This window comes from Hydra vulgaris, chromosome 09 (genome assembly GCF_038396675.1).
Source record: "Hydra vulgaris chromosome 09, alternate assembly HydraT2T_AEP".
NCBI classification, from domain to species: Eukaryota; Metazoa; Cnidaria; class Hydrozoa; order Anthoathecata; family Hydridae; genus Hydra; species Hydra vulgaris.
The window spans coordinates 39,468,903-39,489,524 of record NC_088928.1 but is presented as its reverse complement, the minus strand read 5'-3'; the positions used below and the strand labels follow the sequence as shown (position 1 = coordinate 39,489,524).

Here is a 20,622-nt window from a genome sequence, read left to right as displayed (position 1 = left end):
CAAAATGAGTTTTATCAAAGTGTTTTATCGAAGAACATCAATACAAGAAGTGAAATACAATAAGTGTTTCATCACATCAATACATTCCTCATCCAACCAAGACGTTGTGTTCCACAGAGCATTATTGTATCATCACAAGGTAAATGTAACACGGTAAACCTTGAGAAGCGTGATTATTTATTTTTATTATTTTTATGACTTCAAGTGCAAAAATGGCTCCCGACAGTCTTGGATTGGAACTAAGAAAAAAAATTATTGGCGATTACGTAAGTGGAATGTCACAAAATGATATTTCTGGATATTTCTGGATGCTACTAGATGCTTCCAGCATTCCAAATAAATATGGCGTGAAAAAATGGACCGTATCAAGACTATGTTCCAAATATCGTTCTACCGGGAAGTTGGCAGCAGATAACAAAGGTGGAAGACCGCGTTCCACCACTTCTAGAGAGGATTTTTTGATCGTCAGATTCGTCAAGAAGGATCCCTGGATATCATCAGTCGAGATACAAAAGCAATTAGAGCTGCCTGTATCGAACCGAACAATCAGACGAAGCCGGATTGTTTTCTTGACGCCCTGCAAAGAAATCGCTGATTTCACTAAAAAACCAGAAGAAAATACTCCTGTTTGCTACATCTCATACTGATTAGAATGTGCAGAAATAGCGAACTGTCCTGTTCAGTGATGAATTGAAGTTCAACATCATTGGGAGCGATGGCATTTGCCGTGTACCTCGACCGGCCGGAAAACGCCTCGATTTACGTGACTGCCATAAGACCGTGAAGCATGGTGGAGGCAATGTAATGGTCTGGGGTTTTTTTTCTGCTAACGGTCTAGGTCCAATACATCGAAACGATGGAATAATGGACCGTTTCATGTATAAAAATATCCTGAAAGATGTTATGTTACCTCATGCTGAATGGAATAAAATGGGTTTTTCAGCAAGACAACGATCCGAAACACACTGCAAAAGTAGTCAAGCAGTGGTTTCAAGACAACCACCTATCGGTGATGGATTGGCCGCCTCAATCTCCGGATCTCAACCCTATCGAGAACCTGTGGGAGATCGTCAATCACAGAATTAATCGTGAAGGTGTTTGTAATAAGGATCAACTCTTTGAACAAATCCAAAAGGCCTGGGCAGCAATTCCACAAAATTTCATTGATCACCTGATCGAATCTATGCCTCAAAGATGCAAGGCTGTGATTGACAACAAAGGATTCGCCACGAAATATTGATAGCAAAATACAGCTTGGTCAACATTTTGTCGAGTTGCACTTGTTTTGTCCAGAAGGAAATCAACTTTTTTTAATACTTTTGATTAATTTATCAATTTTCGTGTGCAAAAAATGAACTTTGTGATGAATAAAACTTGAAGAACTTTGTCTCTAAACAGTTACATAGTTATTTCTCTAAATTGAAAAAATGCAGCACTTTTATATAAAAAGAAACTAAATTAGCATTATTTGGTTGCACTCGTTTTGTCTGATACTGTATATATATATATATATATATATATATATATATATATATATATATATATATATATATATATATATATATATATATATATATATAATATATTGTGTTACCTTTTTTATCTTCAGTCTCTTTAATTCTTTTTAAATGACTTAATGAAGAATCAAAGGGATAGTACTCCTTTAAAAGTGCAAGAACCTGTTGAGCATAATTTCTTTTTTTTATGGTGCCAACATAAACAGAAACTAAAATATATATGAATATAAATATGTATGTATATATATATATATATATATATATATATGTATGTATGTATATATATATATATATATATATATATATATATATATATATATATATATATATATATATATATATGAATGTATATACAACCCGTAGATGTTGTCCGAAAGTTTTTTCCATATTTTGTTGACAAAAAGTAAAAATTAAAATGCAAGACCGGAATTATTTTTTTTTATTAATTGAGAGACTGCCTGCCCTAACCAAACCCTCAGGCGATGTAGCAACACTCCCTTGCAGGTCAGGCTAAAAGATAGTAGATGTAGCAGCACTCCCTTGCGGGTCAGGCTAATTGTCAGTCGATGTAGCAGCACTCCCTTGCGAGTCAGGCTATTTGTCAGCCGATGTAGCAGCACTTCTTGCGAGTCAGGCTATAAGATAGTCGATGTAGCAACACTCCGCGCATGATTTACAGTAAAAAAAAAAAATTAAAAAGCATTTTATTAAAAAAATTAAAAATAAAAACATTTTATTAAAAAAAATAAAAATAAAAACATTGTTAAAAACATTCAGAATGTTTTTAAAACATTCTGGTCAATTAAATTTGCGTTTTTGTGGGTTTTTTTAAGAACGATTTATTTGTAATTCAATTAATGGTTTTTACTTTCGTCCAACACGCAAATGTTGGACGAAAGTTAAAAGTAATTAAAAGTGACGTATGTTTTGCCGAAAGAATCACTTTTTTCCTTCCGCTCTTCCCAAACACAACAAACTATAGATCTATATATATATTTATATATATATATATGTATATATATATATATATATGTATATATATATATTTATATATATATATATATATATATATATATATATATATATATATATATATATATATATATATATATATATATATATATATACCAAGAAAAATTAGTTTAAATATAAAATTTATGTATATATTTGTATATATATAAATATATATAAATATATATATATGTATATATATATATATATATATATATATATATATATATATATATATATATATATATACCAAGAAAAATTAGTTTAAATATAAAATTTATAAATAAACTTTTTTTATTTTAATTAGTTATTAAGATGTACCAAGTCGCAACCACCTTATCACAGAGTACTGCGGAAGAGCAATTAACTAGGAAGTTTGCTTCCTCAAATATCTTTTTTCTTTTACTTCAGTATTAAATAAATTTAAAATTTAAAAATTTTTTTTAGTTATTAAAGAAGGAATTTTGATTGATAGAAATAAAATAGTTTACTTTTTGATTACATTTTGTAAGCTAATCAAATAGACTTGTGTTCCTTTAAGCATTATTAAAGGATGTTAAAATATTTTAAAATTTATTAAAAAATTTACAAAACAAAATTGATTATAAGATAGCTTTGAAAATAAAGAAGCTGTAGTTGGCTTGAATCAGATCTAGTTATTCCAGAAAAATTGGAAGAACTGTCTATTTAGCCAACTATTAATGACAAAATATACCAAAGCACAGTGGGTCAGATTGCCTATTTTTGTGCCAAAATTATTTTTTCATCAAATAATACTAAATTAGCTTTAAAAAACATATTTGGAGCTTCTAAATATATTTTTGATTAAAAGAAAAATTTTTCAAACCGTATTTTAAGTTCTCAGCATTCAAAAATTATGACCATATAAAATTTGCAACCCCCTCAAATTGAGGAGGGTTTAAACTTCATATGGTCATATTTTTTGAACACTAAAATATTTTACTATGAAATTTAAAATCTATCGATGAATATAAGTCTAGTTGAAAATAGTTCAAAAAATATTTCATCAACTTGTTGCTATCACATTTGGGGCAGGGGGCTAAAATTTTGGGGCTTTTTGTTCCCAGGCTCCAATTATCACAATTTTTTGCAAAGCATCCTTAACTGACATAAGTATAAACATATAAATGTTTGGAGTTTGCTCCATGTCTGGAAGTTAGATATCTCAAAGACCAAAAAATGCTGGCACCACCCCTGCTGTTATCTAAAAGTTATTTTTCAGACAAGGTGGTACTTTGTTGAGGTTCTTAAATTTTAAATTATCATATATACATAATAAAGATTTTAAAGTATTTTCAGACTGGAGGATTATGGAGGTTTTATTAACTAAAGAAAGTAAAAATTTGCACTCAAAAAACATACAAAAACACATCAACTTCAAAGTTAAATAAAATTTCTTACTTACAAGCAAAAAACTTGTAGCAAATAGTATAATATAACAAATAGATTGTAAGAATATAAGGATTGCACTATCTTCTTATTACAAGTGATCCAATAGTATAAATAATCTTTCAAGATTATTATACTTTATAATAATCTTAAATAATCTTTTTAAAAAAAATTGAGTTTTCAATGAGTTCTTTAGAACTTATTGAAAAATCTGATAAAAAAAGGATAAAAAAAATGAAATCAAAAGTGATGATGAAGCTGATAATGACAATGAAGACAAGGAAGAAAACTATGAACTAGTTACTGACAGCTAAAAAATTTTCCCCCTCTGACCCTATTTTTTTCATTATTTTACTTGTCTACCTTTTGTATATCATAGAGCAAAATTTCAGCAATTTTTTTATATTTTTATATTTTTCTTGGAAACCATATATCAAATCTATTGCAATATTAGCATCTGTTGCTATATCTGGAACGGATCTTTGAATGATGCCCTTTTTCTTTTAAACAAGGTACAAAATTACATTGTAAACATACTTGGACCTGCACTTGCACCCAACATTGCAGCCAACCTTCATTAGCATCGTCATAATGTTGCTTCTCTTTCTCTTTTCTATAAATACTATAATGGGCGCTGCTCTAAATAGATAGCGCTTCTCGTTCCATCTACTAAAATTCATTCTCGTGTTACTCGTCATACAACTAAGTCCTTTTAATGTGACTGTTCTTAGGTGCTTCAAAAAATTTTTATTCTTCTAGTTTATTCCTCAAACATCAGTTCTTTGGAATTCACTCTCTTCATCTTGTTATCCTAATTTATATAATTTGTAATCTTTTAAGTCGTCTGTCAATCGGTATTTTGCTATATTAACTTCATCTTTACTCTTCCAGTAACTTCCAACTCTAACAGTGGTTGCTTGCAACCTTGTTAGTAGTAAAGATATTTACAAAAAAAGTATACATATATGGATCACTTTGCAATGTCGCAAATATAGCAAAAGCTGATATCAAACATTAGACATCTTGATTCTGAAGCACACATTATAACCACTGCATCAAGGCTGCTTTAATATCAAAATATAACAAATATTGTATAACATTGTAACTCAAATTATTTTAAATAAATAATAATAAACACAAACTAACCAGTTGTAACAGATCGCTTTAGATTTTCATGTAGAATAGGTACAAACTTCAACATTATAAAATATTTTTTCCTAAATAGTAAAAATAATTAAATTAAAGAAATTTAAACAAATTTTTTCAGTATTTTTAAAAATTGGGCTAGTCTAATATAGAAAGCAAATGCATAGACAAATACATAGCAGAGTAAATCAAGCATCAAATTTTTGAAACAATTGTATAGTAAAATATTTTGATTTCTAAATAATTTTATTTGAATTAGGCATTTTATTTTTTATTCTATATAAAAAATAAAATCAATTATAGACATTGCAAATAAAAAAAGAACATAATGTTCAATATTTCATTTTTTAACAATTAATATACACTGTAATGAAAAATGATCCCAAAATAGAGATTAAAATTTTTTTAAATATTTTCAAGTTAATTGAAACAAACCTTTAACATTTTGTCTTTACATATATTTGCATTATATTAAATCACAAATACGACAAATTTTTAAATTACTTTAGTGCTGAAAATGAAAAAAGATTACTAAAAAAATATTCAGGTTTCACTATTTAACAAATAGAGTGGTAGACGATTGGAATTTATTTTCACAAGATGCAATCGATTCTGCAAATAAAAACACTTTTAAAATTAGAATAGACAAAATTCTAAACTTTTGATATCAAATTATTTTAATAAACTATTTTTATTAACAAAACCTTACATTTAAAGGCTGTTATAGTCAACACTATGTAGTTTTGACTCACCAAACTTAAATAGTTTGTACAGCATTTTTTATATTTATATTTACATATTATTTAAAACAAAAAAACTTATATCTCTTGGTTTCTCCCAAAATCATCCAGTCAACTTAGTATATGGAACTGCAAATACATCTCAATCAAATAGAAATGCAAATATTACCAATTACAAATACAATTATAAACACAAATACATATTTGACCCAAACCCTGGTCAAAAAAACCAGGTCATTCCAAGCCAAATGAAGCGAATATTTGAGGTTACTTATTGACTACCCCAGATTTTCTTGAAACTTTTTGATTTTGTACATATATATTTGAAAAAAGCAAGTCAAGAAAAAAATCTAATACAGTTCTTAAGAAATCACTATTTAAATTATGTGCATGAAATTTCTTCGCAATTTGTATTCAATTGAAGAGTGTTTATTAATAAGCCCAAAAAACTAATACTTATTTATAAGTCCAAATGATAGTTTCGAAAACTCAGGTAAATTTAACATAAAAATAAATTAAAACCAATTGTTTATTTTTTTTAAATACTGATATCTCAATCTAAAAAATGTGAATCTAAAAAATTACTAATATAACCAAACAAACTCTTTTTGAACTAATTAATAAGCAGTATGCCTGAGCTTTCACTTATTTACCTTGATAATACAACAACTTGTGGTAAATTGAACTAAAAAAATAAATCTTTTAAGGAATTGTCTAAACTAAACTAAGAGCTTTGTACTTTGAGAAGTAAAATAAATACTATAGAATTTATTTTTAATTATCACAAAATTGATGCATATACAAAAATCTTTTTTAAAAATCTTTTTTAAAAATCTTGAACCAGTTCACTTTGATGGCTTATAACTTTTAAATCCAGCACTTTGATCAATAGAATTTGTCTAAAGTATTTATCCACCATGAAATCAACTTTTAATCTAGTTTTTACAAGAAAGTTTTTTTTACACTAAAGGCATATAACTTGTTATCTTCATGTAAACAGAAGCATATTAAAATTTTATATATGCATCAATGGAAGAGTGTTTATTAATAAAAAATAAAAAAATCATGAGTACTTATTTATAATCCTAAAGGATCTTAAGTCTCTTGAAGTCAGGTAAATTTATATTCAAAAATTAAATTATTTGTTTGCCTTTTTAAAACTCTGAAGTTTTCACCAAAAAAATGCCATAACTTTATACTGGTCACACTGAATGGCATGACTCTAACACCACTGATCCTGCTTGCACATAATTTCTGCAATCTCTTACTCAGCTAATTTTGTGATTTGTTTTTCAGACAACCCTAATCACTTACCTTCACTTCTTGATTTGTGTCTTGTCTCTGACTTATCTTGCGTTTAGTTTCCTCTTATTCTTCTTTAGGTGGTTTTGAAAGTACAATAATCTTTCTTCGAACTCATATTATCATTGCACTTCTTACTACTATCCTAAAGCTGACTAAGATTCTTTTCACAATTTTTTTAATAATCGTCTTTGGGTTTATGTATTTTCTCTCTCTGCTGATAAATGCACCTCCTACGTAACCTGGATCCAGGCAGGAATGGAAGTTTTATTCCATTTTGTCTCTTCCGATTCAAGCCTTATTCTACTCCATGGTTTTCACCTTCTTATGCAGCTGCTTTATCCAATTGTAATTTTTTTTCATCATTTTCAAAAGAATAACTCTCTTAACAACAAACACCTATTAATTATTGCAAAAAATCAATGTAAAAAGGTGTTGTTTGATGCTAAGCTCCATTATTTTCAGTTCACTCAATTTTGTATTTTATCTCAGAAGTTAGACTCTAGAGAAAGAAAAAATCTTCAACAGTGTTATTAATAAAGGCATGTCTAACATTTCATTTTTCATACATGGGACTGATCTTATTACCTCTTTGAAAGATAAAGCTGAACTATTAGCAAAAAATTTCTTTTCTACTTTGACTCTTAAAACATATGGTCATACTTTTTCTTTTAACCAGTTAAACAAGTTAACTGATTGTTAGACATGCAAATCACTCTAGCTTCTATTGCTAAAGTCATATCTCAATTAAATTGTTCTACCGCTTGTGGTCCAGAAAATATTCCTGTCATAGTCTAACAAAAGTGTTCTCCAGAACTCTCTTCAATTCCCTACAAACTATTTAATAAATTCTAGTAACTTCTGGGTAGACTAAGTTTATTTTGAGCAACTTCTGCGGTACCTCAAGGTTCCATCGTTGATTGTTTTGTTTCTTATCTACATTAATGATCTTCCTGACAATCTTACATCTAAAGTGGCTCTATTTCCTGAAAACTCAACCTTATACATTTTGACTTCTCTTTTTGATTGTTTAGAACAGGCAGCTAATCTTAAATCTGATCACACTTCTGTAACAGATTGGGGCTTGCAGTAGCTAGTGAATTTTAACTTCAATAAAACTTAGTTATTTACTACAAACAACTGGTTCTTCTGATGCTCTTTTTCTTTTAGACAATGTCCAAAAACACATAGTAAACATAGTTAGACCTGCTCGATCTGCAAAGCCTAAGATTTCTCCCACCTGTATAAAATTGCATCTTTTTTTCTTTTCTACAAGCACTATCATACTCACTGCTCAAAGGAGCTATCATCTTTAGTTCCACCAAACAAAACTCATTCTCACTTGACTTGTTATTCAGTAAAGTCTCATCCTTTTACTGTATCTATCACTGCATGCTCTAAAAACTTTTTATTTGTTTGTATTATTTTATTTGTATAGTTTTTTTTCCCTGCACTTAAACCCTTTGGAACTCCTTCCAGTCTTCGTGTTTTCCTGACTCAACTTTTCAAGTCTTTTGTCAACTGTTTCTTTGCTCTTTAACTCTATTCTTTGTTTTCTAGAGTTTCTGTTTTCAAGTAACTCCCAACTAAATAGTGGTGTGCTTGCAACATTGTTGGGAATAAATCAGAATTAAAAAAATTAAATAATGTTACTTAAAAAAAAAATTAAAAAAAAAAAAAGGTTTTTTACACTATAAATCATTGATACTTCTGTTTACATGAAGATAAAAAGATCAATGTCTCAAGTAATATAACCTATTTTAAAATGAAAAGCGTTTTATTATTTTCTGCAATTTCAATCTCAAACTTTATCAAGTTTAAATTTTCAATTTGGTTACACTACAACCTGTTTTCTTTTTATTTAAATAATGCATCTTTGACAATGCATATTAAATCTCCACCACACCCCTGGAAGTACCAAACTCAACCATGTTGTTTCCCAATGTTGAGGTTTTGTTTATCAATTAAAGGGTTGAGAGAAGACAAATAAAATGCAACCTTAACTCTTTTAAGTCATTTTAACTCTGCCCTGATAAGAAAGAACATAGTAACTTAATATTCAAGATTTTTTTTTTTTTGAGTTATATTAATCATTATTATTTTTTTGACCTGGCATGTTAGTAAGAACACCATATGATATCTCTAAGTACCTGTTTTAATTTCACGGTATCTTTAGGAAATATAGTCAAATTTCGTAAGAAAACAGTAGTTGTGCAAAATGGGTATTTTGCAGATACTGCGTTCTTTCTTATAGGGCAGAATTGTAGTAGCACCTGTAGCTATGATTGGTGAATACAGTAAAAAGTGACAAAAAGCTACTTTTTTGAAAGTGCTGTTGCTATTTGAGAAGACTTGTTGCCCTGTACTGCAGGACAACTTTAATAATACACCAGTTCTAAAGTATAAAAAAAATAACTAAACTCATATTCTCCCTAACAATTAGTTGATGTACCTACACTAGGCTGCAATAATTAATAAATAAAGCAGTCAATAAAACAAAATAAAAACAAAACAAATTGATATTGAAAAAAGTTTAAATCAAAAAGAAAATAAAATAAAAAACATGAACTTTCAATTTGCATTTTTGCAGCTATTTAAACATATAAACCCATGCATGGCCATTGAATTTTTTTCCTTCCATAAACTGTCGCTTTAATTTGAACGCAAATACACCAGACCAGAAAAACTTATTCTGGTTTGGTTTACTTGACAATTAAGAGTGTGTATATATATATATATATATATATATATATATATATATATATATATATATATATATATATATATATATATATATATATAAATATATATATATTATATATACATTGTTGTTTTCATTATTCTTTCTTCTTTTTCTTCTTTTTACAAAAAACAATATGGATAAGTAAGCAAATCTTTATTCACTATAGTATACATACTATATAGGTTTTTTTAATTCCACCAATCAAAAAAACCTGAAAACCTATCTCTCCACACTTGAAAACAATAATTTTGATCTTTATTAATACATTTTATGTTTTTCAATAAATTAATAAAATAATAAATTAAAAAAAGAACCTGACCTTCAATTACTTTTGATAGGCATCAGGTTGGCTCAAACTTTTAACACAAAAATTTCTCCATAACAACATTTGCTGACCTTAGACACTTTTAGGTCAGCAGTTATATTGGCATAGTCAAATGACAACCCTAATTCCAAAGGCTGATTATACAAGCATATATTATATAAGTAAGAATATAAAATCTCTAAAAAGACTAGAACACTCCAAACTATCTTTACAATCAAAAAATGCAAACTTTATAATAAGATTGTTTCTTTATGAAATCGCTAATTTTTTAATTATTTACTTAATTTTTTTCTTTTGATATCATCAATCAATGTTTAAACTTGTCTTATTGTTTGATAAAAAGAAAACAACTATAGAAAAGAATGTGAAGACGATTGGCACAACACCATGGAGCAATACATTATGGTAGCTTGTTATTGTTTAAAAAATGAATTCTTGTAGATCACCTTTAAACGTTTTTATATTTTGTTTTTTTCATACCTAAACAACTTTAACTGCCATACAATCATTTGCAAATAACTAACTTCTACATTCTTGAAACTTAAATGCTAAGCAACATGAAGTGGAAACTGATTTAAAAGAAGGTGCAATTAATAGTTTAGCTCATTCATTCTTTTTCCCAGACTTCAAAAATTTTGGATATGATAAGATAATTAACTGAGACTTTGTTTGAGATTGTGCTTTGCATATTTGAAATGAACCAACTAGAACATTATTCAAAGCAAAGTGAATGAAATTCTGAATAAATTGAAGCTATCATATCCACTGTTACATATATGGTTTTCATGATCATAAGCAGTCTCTCTAGATAATTTGTCCAAAGCAAATGCCTAATATTTATTTTTAATTGATCTTTAGAGAAATAAAGCAATACAAAAAGAATGAAACTATTAACATAGTTCATGATGTGCAACATAGCGCATGATGTGCAACATAATGCATGATGTGCAACATAGTGCATGATGTGCAACATAGTGCATGATGTGCAACATAGTGCATGATGTGCAACATAATGCATGATGTGCAACATAATGCATGGACAACATAAAAAAATGCAGTTATAAGACAACCTCTAAAACTTTCACATAAAAATAATATTTATTGAGTGTAAACAAACTTCTAAATAGTAAAATAATGAAAGAAATAAGAATACTGACTAATCTTCTCTAAAGCATGATGATCTAACAATAAGAAATCAATTTCTTAAAAATTTTGAAACCTACTGTAGAAATGGCTAATTATGGGAATTTTAAATAAAAATAAAAACACCCTTGTTAAAGCAAGTAATAATTGTTTGTTTTTTCTCAATTAAGTCAAAATATAATTAAAAAAAATTTTTTATTAAGATTAATTTTACTTGTATTTTCTTTTTGAAAAACTTTTTGTTAGTCTGTAATTTCCACTTCGTAGATTTAATTAGATAAAATAAGAAGAAACATACACACATTTTCTTTCTTCGTTCTGAATATCAGTAGCCATTTTTTTTAGCTATATTACTAAATTTTAGCTGCATAATTTTAGCTACATTAGATAAATTATATTGAAAAATGACACTTATTCATAGACTTTTTCACACAAAAAACAAGTTTTTCTGTTTCCAGAATTTTTGCTTTTGGTTATTTTTTGGTTTAATTCAATTTATTTCTAGAAATACTAATAAAAACTTGATTTTTTTTTTTGCAAGTTATTATAATGTTTATTTTTAGGTGATTTCACCACCTAAAAAAAACATATAAAAAGTAAAATAATGAAAAAAATGTTTTGAAAAAAAACTAATTAATAAAACTTGCTAAATAGGACTTTTAGTATTTTTGCTAAATAGTATTTTTAGTTAAAAAAAATTTTTTTTAATGAAGTAAAACTTAAAATAATAATTTTTTAAAAACTTTTGTAAAACTTTGCTTTATTTGAGACCCAACTTTATTTATTCATTTTTCAATATTTGGAACTCATTAAATTGTCAAGGGTTTTGGGGACCCCTTAAACAATTATTATTTAAAAAAATTTAAAATCTTGCGTTATTTTTTTAAATAGAGCATATTATAAAAACTAGTTTTATAGGCCACCTTATTCTGTTATTACCAAAAGGCTATCTTATGCAATGGAAAGCCTTTTCAGGCTATCTGATACATAATATTTTTCAATGAAACTTGGCAGGTAGAAAAAACATTGAATAAATTACAAATAATTTACTAATTTTATATAAGAACATAAGCAAAACTTTCAAGAGCAATAAAATCAATAAAAAAAAAAAGTAACCATAGTAACCATATATAAAAGTTGCAAAAAATTCAAACTAAATTTTTCTTTTTTTTAAATTTAATCTAAATTTTTACATGTTTCTAAAAAACAAACAAATAATATTTTTTCAACATTACTTAAAAAAATTAAAACAGATGATGTATAATTTTAAAACAATTTTTGGTTCTGTAAAAGGCAAATCTGGTGAATACGAATACTGCACCAGACCAACACCGGAGTATAAAAAACAATTTTAGTAGAGAGAAACATGCGTAAGTTATATTTGTGATGCATATATACAATAAAAATTTATATAATTAAATAAAAAAAATTTAACTTTAAATTAAAAATAGGGACAGGCGCTGTGGAGTATTCATGCTTCGACTGACTAAAATGGGGACAGGCGCAATGGAGTGTTGCTCCATTGACTGACTAACATAGGGACAGGCGCAGCGGAGTGTACATGCAAGTGCAAAGGGTTTTTGGTTAGGGCAAGCAGTTCAAAAGGATAACTTATTAATCTCGTAAAAAAGCCTTCCGCTCTACTTAAATTCAAGAACATATAAAACTTATTTATGAAAATTAACTATTTTTTCAAAAAATCGAAAACATTACTATGTGAGGGGGGTGCGCGCACGTGAATGAGATTCACATATGCTATAAAATTCTGACTAAAATACATATTTTTACTTGTGAGTGCACAACTGAATTTGTTATAAAAATTTAAAATTTTCAAAAAACCTTTTTTTTTATATAAATTTTTATTGCATATAATATATGTTTTCCTTCTTAATACATATATTAAATATATGTATTACAAATGTAACTTATACTTATGCAAATTTCACTCTACTAAAATTGTTTTTTATACTCCGGTGTGGTCCGGTGCAGTATTCGTAAACACCCAGAAAAATCTGTGTACCTAGCTACAGCCCTAAATAAAAAATTAGTAGATCACCAGACTATGCTAATAGTAAAAAAACTTCTCCAAAAGTAACACTTGTTAATCATTTCAATAAATGATTCTATTTAAATATAGTTTGACAGAGTTATTATATAAAGCATTTAACAAAATGAAATGCATAAAATGTGAGTAACATAATTAAAACTAACAATATAAAAAACAGTTCTTTTTGAAGTTTAAAACAAGATACACTTAGCATTATAGAAGAGTCTATAAGATTTATACGATTGTGAATATCAACTATTTGATATTCAGTTAAACCATCTCCGAAACCAATTAATAGTTTTAGAGAACAGTCAGATATGTAATCAAGAATACCTTTCAGCTCTACATAAATAAATCTTTCTATATGCTGTGGAACAACACCTATATTTCTCATAAGGATTCCAACAAAAGCATCATCAACACCAAATAAAGGTATTTTTTCAGAAGCATTTAGTATCTCTGGTAAAAGATCGCCAGAAAAAAGATACAAGTCTCCACGACAAAAAGAAGGATATCTTGATTCATTGAAATCCTCATAAGATACAAAATGTTTGTGATTTTTATTTCTCATAACTCTGCCATTGTGATAAGGAACCCCTCCATAAAAGCGTTTTTTTGTATGTGAAAGAATTTGTAAGATAAGACGTGGCAAGTGTACAAACACATCATCATCAGATTTAAGTACATAATTTGGAAAAATTTTATGAGCCCACCTAAAAGAAGCAAGTAATTTGTAAGTGATTGTGTTGTATTGATCTTTATGATCCACAATAATCATATCATTATAAGTTTTAGCTTCAAGAATCAAAGATGATTCATTTGAAGTCATTTTCCCAACCATGAAAACTCTAATGCATGATATTTCTTTTGGTATTAACTTGGATTCAGCATACAAAAAATGGAGTTTTTCACAAGATCCCCATGAATTACGAATTGCATTTCGTCTTCCACAGTTGTATGGTGATGAGTTGATTAGAATCAATAACTCAGCTTTCGTATCATTTATTATCGGAGAACTAATTAGTTTTGGAATAAGTAGTGCATTAGGCTTTACAAAATCAACATTAGGCGTATCAATAGGTTTTACAACAACAGAGTTGTATTTGTAGTCAGAAACTGAAAATAAATAAATTACACCAAGTATTGCAAACAAAGTAACTATAACTATTAATAACATTCGATGAACCCGATTCCCAATAAGCATATTTCAAGACTTTATTTCAAGCACTTTGCAGTTTATAGCAGTCACAATAAAAATTTCAACTAGTTCATTTTAAGTAGTCACGTTATAAATACATAAAAAAATATATCGCAAAAATATCAATAGAATACGGTAGATTGTTGTTCTGGCGCTGTCCTTCAGGTCCGCAAACATACCTTTTTTTTTTGCAAGACTGCCTAAAATTCATGATCTAAGTCAAAAACAAAATTCAAGACTTCCCAAAATTCATTTGCAAGACGTGCCTGAACCCTCTGTCGACGTATAAGTCGGTTTCTATATATTTATAATGGTCGCAAGACGGTCACACGACCATATGGAAACATTATTCGCGGGACAAATTTTGTCAAATAAGATTGTTTTACGGTTGTGCCCAAGGCCGCCCAGTGGAATAAAATCGAGTTTCTTTATGCCGAAATTATTTTCGTAGTTTTTTTTATTTATTTAAATAGCTATATTTATTCAAAAAATGCATAAATAAAGTAATAAACATGTAATTATATAACGTAAAAAAATTAAATATAAAAAAAATTAAATTTTGGTGAAAAATACGAAAAATATTTTTAATGGACAAGACAACTTTTATCAGTGTGAATATCAAAAATATTACTTATTATTATATTAGTTTTTGTCATAAAATAAATTTTTTAGATTTATTTTTACAGAAATTATAGATTATAACAGTTATGAAAGATTTTGTAGGTATTCTTTGTGTACAAAACATCTTTTTTACGTTCAGTATTTCTCATCAACTAACCATTAGCCGAAGACCTATGTTTTGTTATAGCTTTTTTTATTGCAAAAAGTAGTAAAATATTTTTGATACATGGCTATTTACATATATTTAGCATTAGATTTACATAATTAAATGTTTGCAGGATATTTGAGGATGATTTATCTGATACCTAATAGTAAAGGTTAATACCAAAAAGATATATCAAAAACTGTCTGTTTTCGATGCATAAAAACTAAGGATTATACTTACGTTAAATTGTTTTTAAAAGTCTGAGCAAAAAAACAATATTAATTAAAACTATTTATTTTAAAATGAAAGTCAATAAAGTTAATTTTAAACAATAGTAGCGTAATAAAGATGATAAATAAAAAATGCAAAATAGCGTTCTGGAATACATTTCAAATTCACGAGTAAATAACCGCATAAAATAACGCTTAAATTAATGTTTAATGTTTTTTAACTAGATATTTCCTCTAATGAACATGTTTTCACCAATATGAAAAATTTTACACCTTGCAATGCCGACATCGATTTTTTGGTATTTCGGCACACTCGATCCCTCTGTGGGCTGGCGCAAGTAGGTATCACGTTTGCCATTACAATTTTTGCCAAAAAAAATTCCTCAATTTTTAAAATTTTGCCGACTAAATAATCGCCATTTACCGACTGGCTATCTAGATTTGCTAACTAACTTGTCTAAAGGGTCTACATTTGCCGACTAAATGAACGAAAAACTAATTGGTGGGGGGAGGGGCTCTGTTGTGCGAGAAAAATGGAGAAAACTCCTTCGTATATTAGAAGATATTACAATATTTTTGGCAGAAAACAATTGAGCGGAACACACTCAACTATTGATCAAAATGGCTGTGGACTTTTTTTTTCAGTTGCAAAGTTTTTAAGTCACTACAACGAAACATTAAAAAACCATTTAGATAACGCTAAAGAATATCAAGATAATTATAAAATTGGTTTTTTAGAAACATTTAAAGCAATTAAAATTTTTTTCTTGCAATGAAACTTCGTACATCTAGTTTCTTAAACAAAATCGTTTTACTTAACTTTGATTTATCAATTACTTTCCCAGTCTTTAATAAGAAATTAAAAGAACTTATTTTCTTAAATGACGATATTTCGAAACATACTATAACTCGAAATACAATACTCGAAAAACAAACCAATAGAAAGTTAATTAAATGGATCCTCCTACCAAAATACTTACCGATTGAGCGATTTCGTAAATAACTATGATAATCTCTTCTTTAGTCAAGTAAAATTAGTCACTAAGTTTCTACAAGTAAAGTCACTCAATTTCTGCCAGTAATCATTTTATAAATGCAACAAATTTTAGAGGTCGTAAACATTTTATAAACGCAATTGTAATCACCATTTATAGTAATCACCATTTACTGTAATCATCATTAACAAGATAAAAATGTAAGCCATATTATTAAAATATATTAAATAAAAACAAACAAAAAAACTGCATATTGTTCAATTCACTCGATACCAACTACTATAAGAAGCGCCCGAATCAATGCTATTCGTCCACAAGGTAAAAATTATTCAGGTATTCTAAATTAAATTGTTTGTATAAAAAATGAAAAGACCTTGCCAGCAGATAGTCATGCGGAAGTCCTTGGTCTGATTAAATTGTTAGATTCCGTTGAATTGATTTCGTTAATAACTATCTGAAACAAAGTTCTTTAATGTATTGATAATCGCAAGGATACTCTTTAGAGTAAAAATCATACATGAAAGTTTAATGCATTTCCAACAATTATCTCCAGAAACTCAAAATATGAAATATTTTTTGAATGATTTATTACTAGAACTTTAATTAGTAGCTTCTACTTTGAATAAACAAAACTTTTAAAAACAAAATTTAAAATATCAAGATTTAAAAATTTAAAAATTCAAGATTTCAACAAAAAAAAAATATCAATTTATCAAATTATGACAATATTTCAGATAAACAGCCGTTCCAAGATCCTTTCAGTAAATTTAGAGTTAAAGTTTAGAGTTGATAGGCTTTTATCAGATATCAGTAGCATTCAAGTAAATATGTGAAAAATTGGAGATGCCACGAATAGTGCTTTTGCCGAATACCGAATATTCAGCTAAGCGCTCGGTCAAAGAACCGAATATTTAGCTGCCTAATAATCGGAAAAAAATAGTTTTTAAAGGCACTTTGATATTGAAGATTAGTATTTAGGGTATTTTTTGTTTCTTTTGAAGTATTTAGGGTATTTTTTGTTTCTATTGAGGGTATTTGTTTGGTTGTTTGGTATTAAGGGTATTTGATATTGAGGGTTATTTTGGCATTGAGGGTTAAAACGGTAAGACCATTTATCATAAACTCACCGCATCCAATACATAAAACTTTTTTTTACCTATGAAAAACAATAGTAGAACTTGAATATGGATGTAATTAGTGTTACTATGAATGTCATTTTTCTTAAAATTTTAGTTAATGGTAAAATAAACAACGTAATAAAAGTTTACAGTATTAAAATAATAGTTAAAAAAAAAGTAAAAAAAGTAAAAAAAAAAAGTAAATATAATTAAGAAAGTAAAACTTTAGTAAGATTCATAAACTTATATTCTGATGCCGCATTTTCAACATAGCAACCGACGAGATGACGAGGCACAGTAAGACTTATTAAGTTAAAAACGGAAAAAAAATATCAAACAATTGGATAAGTGTGAGTTATATAAATATTTTACACCAAAATAAGGGTTTTTGGGACCAAGGAAATCAAATATAGAAGTTTAGGTTTCATGAATCAAAATATATTATCGTTAAATCAACGCACGCATCAATGACGACCAACTCAAGTCGGCCAATGATGCATATGTTGCATCATCGGCCATCATGTGTTAATAGTATTAAAACATGATGGCCAATGATGCAACATATGGCCAATGATGCAACATGATGGCCAATGATCCAACAGTTGTACTTTTTTATCCGTGATGTTTTTTTGCGAGAAGGTGAAAACGATTTGTCAGCTTTTTGTTATTATGGTGTCGGAAATATCAGAAGAAAACTTTACAACAAGGTCACTAAAACCACTAAAAACACTTAGATTTAGTGGAAAGATTTAGTGAAAGCAATAAATAATACAAAAGGTATTAACTTCATACCAAGTCTTTGTTAATACATTTATGTTTTTAGTGGTTTTAGTGTAAAGTTTTCTTCTGTTATTTCCGACACCAATTTGACAAAAAGCTGACCCATCGTTTTCACCTTCTCTCAAAAAATAACACGGATAACAAAGTATAACTTTTTCTGCGATACTCCACACAAGTCAATTCTGTTGCACAATTTCTGTATTCAGTTAAATTTTTTTTTTTAAATTGAAGACGTTCATCGCATTGCAACCACTGGTCTCAAATATATTTTGAGATCAGAGGTGGCAACTTTAATGACGAACCAAGTGGACCAACTGCAGCTAAGTAGTTCTCCGTTAGGCTTAACGGAGCGTTAGTCAATATATCTTTTTAACTTCATTAAAGTTAAAAAGATATATTGTTAGTCAATATATCTTTTTAACTTCATTAAAGTTAAAAAGATATATTGTTAGTCAATATATCTTTTTAACTTCAAAAGGTTAGTCAATATATCTTTTTAACTTCAAAACGTTCTTTAAAAAAATAATTTTTTAAACATAAATGTTTTATTTTAGTATTAGTTTTAATTAAATAAATTATAAAAAAAGTGATTTGAAGACAATTTTTAATTTTCTATTAACTTGCAACTAACAACATTATATTTTTACTTATTTATATATGTGATCGTTTTTAAGGATAAGCGCAGAAAATAGGCCTGATTTTAAGGCGAATTCTTGAGACATGAGATAATAAAACATAAACAATAAAACATCTAAAAAATGCTTTATAGACGATCAGATATTTGATGTCTTTAAAGACATCTGATCAACACCTGTTGGACGCCTGATTTTTTATACATTTTTTAAATATACTTTTTGTTAAGATAGAAATCCGGCTTACAACAATAGTATTACACATTGTATCAAGTTGGTATTTTTTATCAATTGCTGCAGTGTTAGTAAAAATAGTATACATAGCAAAATAAGATAAATATATAAATATATAATATAAGCTTATAACTTATTGCAGTAATTAATTAATCAATTAACAGTGCCGATTTAACTCACGGACTCACTGAACACGTGCCGGGAGGCCACAGAGTTCAAGGGGCCAGAGCATCTAAGTGATTTTTTGAAAGATATATATTTTGAAAGAAAAAATATTATCGGTCTCATTCCTTGACTTCCTCTCGTGTCGCAGAAATTTCTAATCTTCGCTATAACAGCGCGTATGACATATTGCAAACTGGAAATTTTTTTTAACGACTTGAAAGAACTTTCGAGTTGAAACACAATGGTGAAAAAAGAAAAAACTGTGTTGCTCATCGACCAACTCTGCTTTATTCTGTGTTATGTTTTACAAAAGGGAAAACAAGTTGGGCTGTTCTTAAAATTCATTCCCATCTATAATCATTTTGCAGTTTCCATGTTTGAAATTGTTTTGAAAAAGCTAAATTCGTATGGGATCAGCATTCGAAATTACCGTGGCCAGTCATATGAAAATTCCAGTAATATGTCTGGAATCTACCTTGGTTTACAAGCAAGAGTTAAAGAGATCAACGTTCTTGCCGAATACATTCCATGTGCTGCTCACTCTTTGAACCTCGTAGGACTGAATGCCGCGGAATCCAACGGAGCTGCCGGTAATTTTATTTTGCTTTCTTCAAGAAACTAATTACTACTTCTCTGCATTAGCGTATCAGAGGCCTTCGAACTTTTGACCAAAACGAATCAACTTGAGACAACTATTTAAAGTTACATATAATCTTCAATTCATTCATTATTTAATGGAGCAGAAACGTCTTTCAAATCTTTCTATTGTATAAATAGAGAACCAGGTGTTGGTTTCCATCAATCTAGAAGATATCTGCATTTTGCAAGCTTAAAATGCAGACAAAAGGTGTTTTAAAACCTGTACTAATCGCTGCGTATTTTTAATAATCGATAACGCAAGATGCTTGTTTAAATACAAAAGAAAATACATTATAAAGCCATAACGTAACAATTACAATAACTTTTTTATTTTAAACCACTGTTAAATTTGAATACTAGGAGGCAAACAGGAGCCAGAAGGCCTAAAGTGTTGGGAGGCCAAGAAGTACTAAACCAGGCTCTGTTAATTGATAGTTAGCTAATAATTAATTGCAGTAAGTAATTGCCCTTTTGCTTTTAA

At 28.2% G+C, this 20,622-nt stretch overlaps 1 protein-coding gene across 6 annotated transcripts in view; it reads right to left on the bottom strand.

The window, feature by feature from the left end:
• Nucleotides 1–14,878, bottom strand: part of LOC136084777 (probable inactive tRNA-specific adenosine deaminase-like protein 3) — a 34,915-nt gene extending 20,037 nt beyond the window's left edge. For 2 of the 6 annotated variants that reach the window (XM_065805665.1, XM_065805669.1), the window contains exons 1-3: nucleotides 13,718–14,864; nucleotides 5,085–5,155; nucleotides 1,595–1,726 (exon numbers count right to left, since the gene is read on the bottom strand). In XM_065805665.1, coding sequence (XP_065661737.1) covers nucleotides 1,595–1,726; nucleotides 5,085–5,139 — 187 coding nt within the window. In that variant the 5' untranslated portion in view covers nucleotides 5,140–5,155; nucleotides 13,718–14,864. Of the gene's footprint in view, nucleotides 1–1,594; nucleotides 1,727–5,084; nucleotides 5,156–13,717 lie in introns of all 6 variants that reach the window. The other 4 variants (XR_010640844.1, XM_065805666.1, XM_065805667.1 and 1 more) reach the window with 4 other exon arrangements.
• Nucleotides 14,879–20,622: the final 5,744 nt, after the last annotated feature.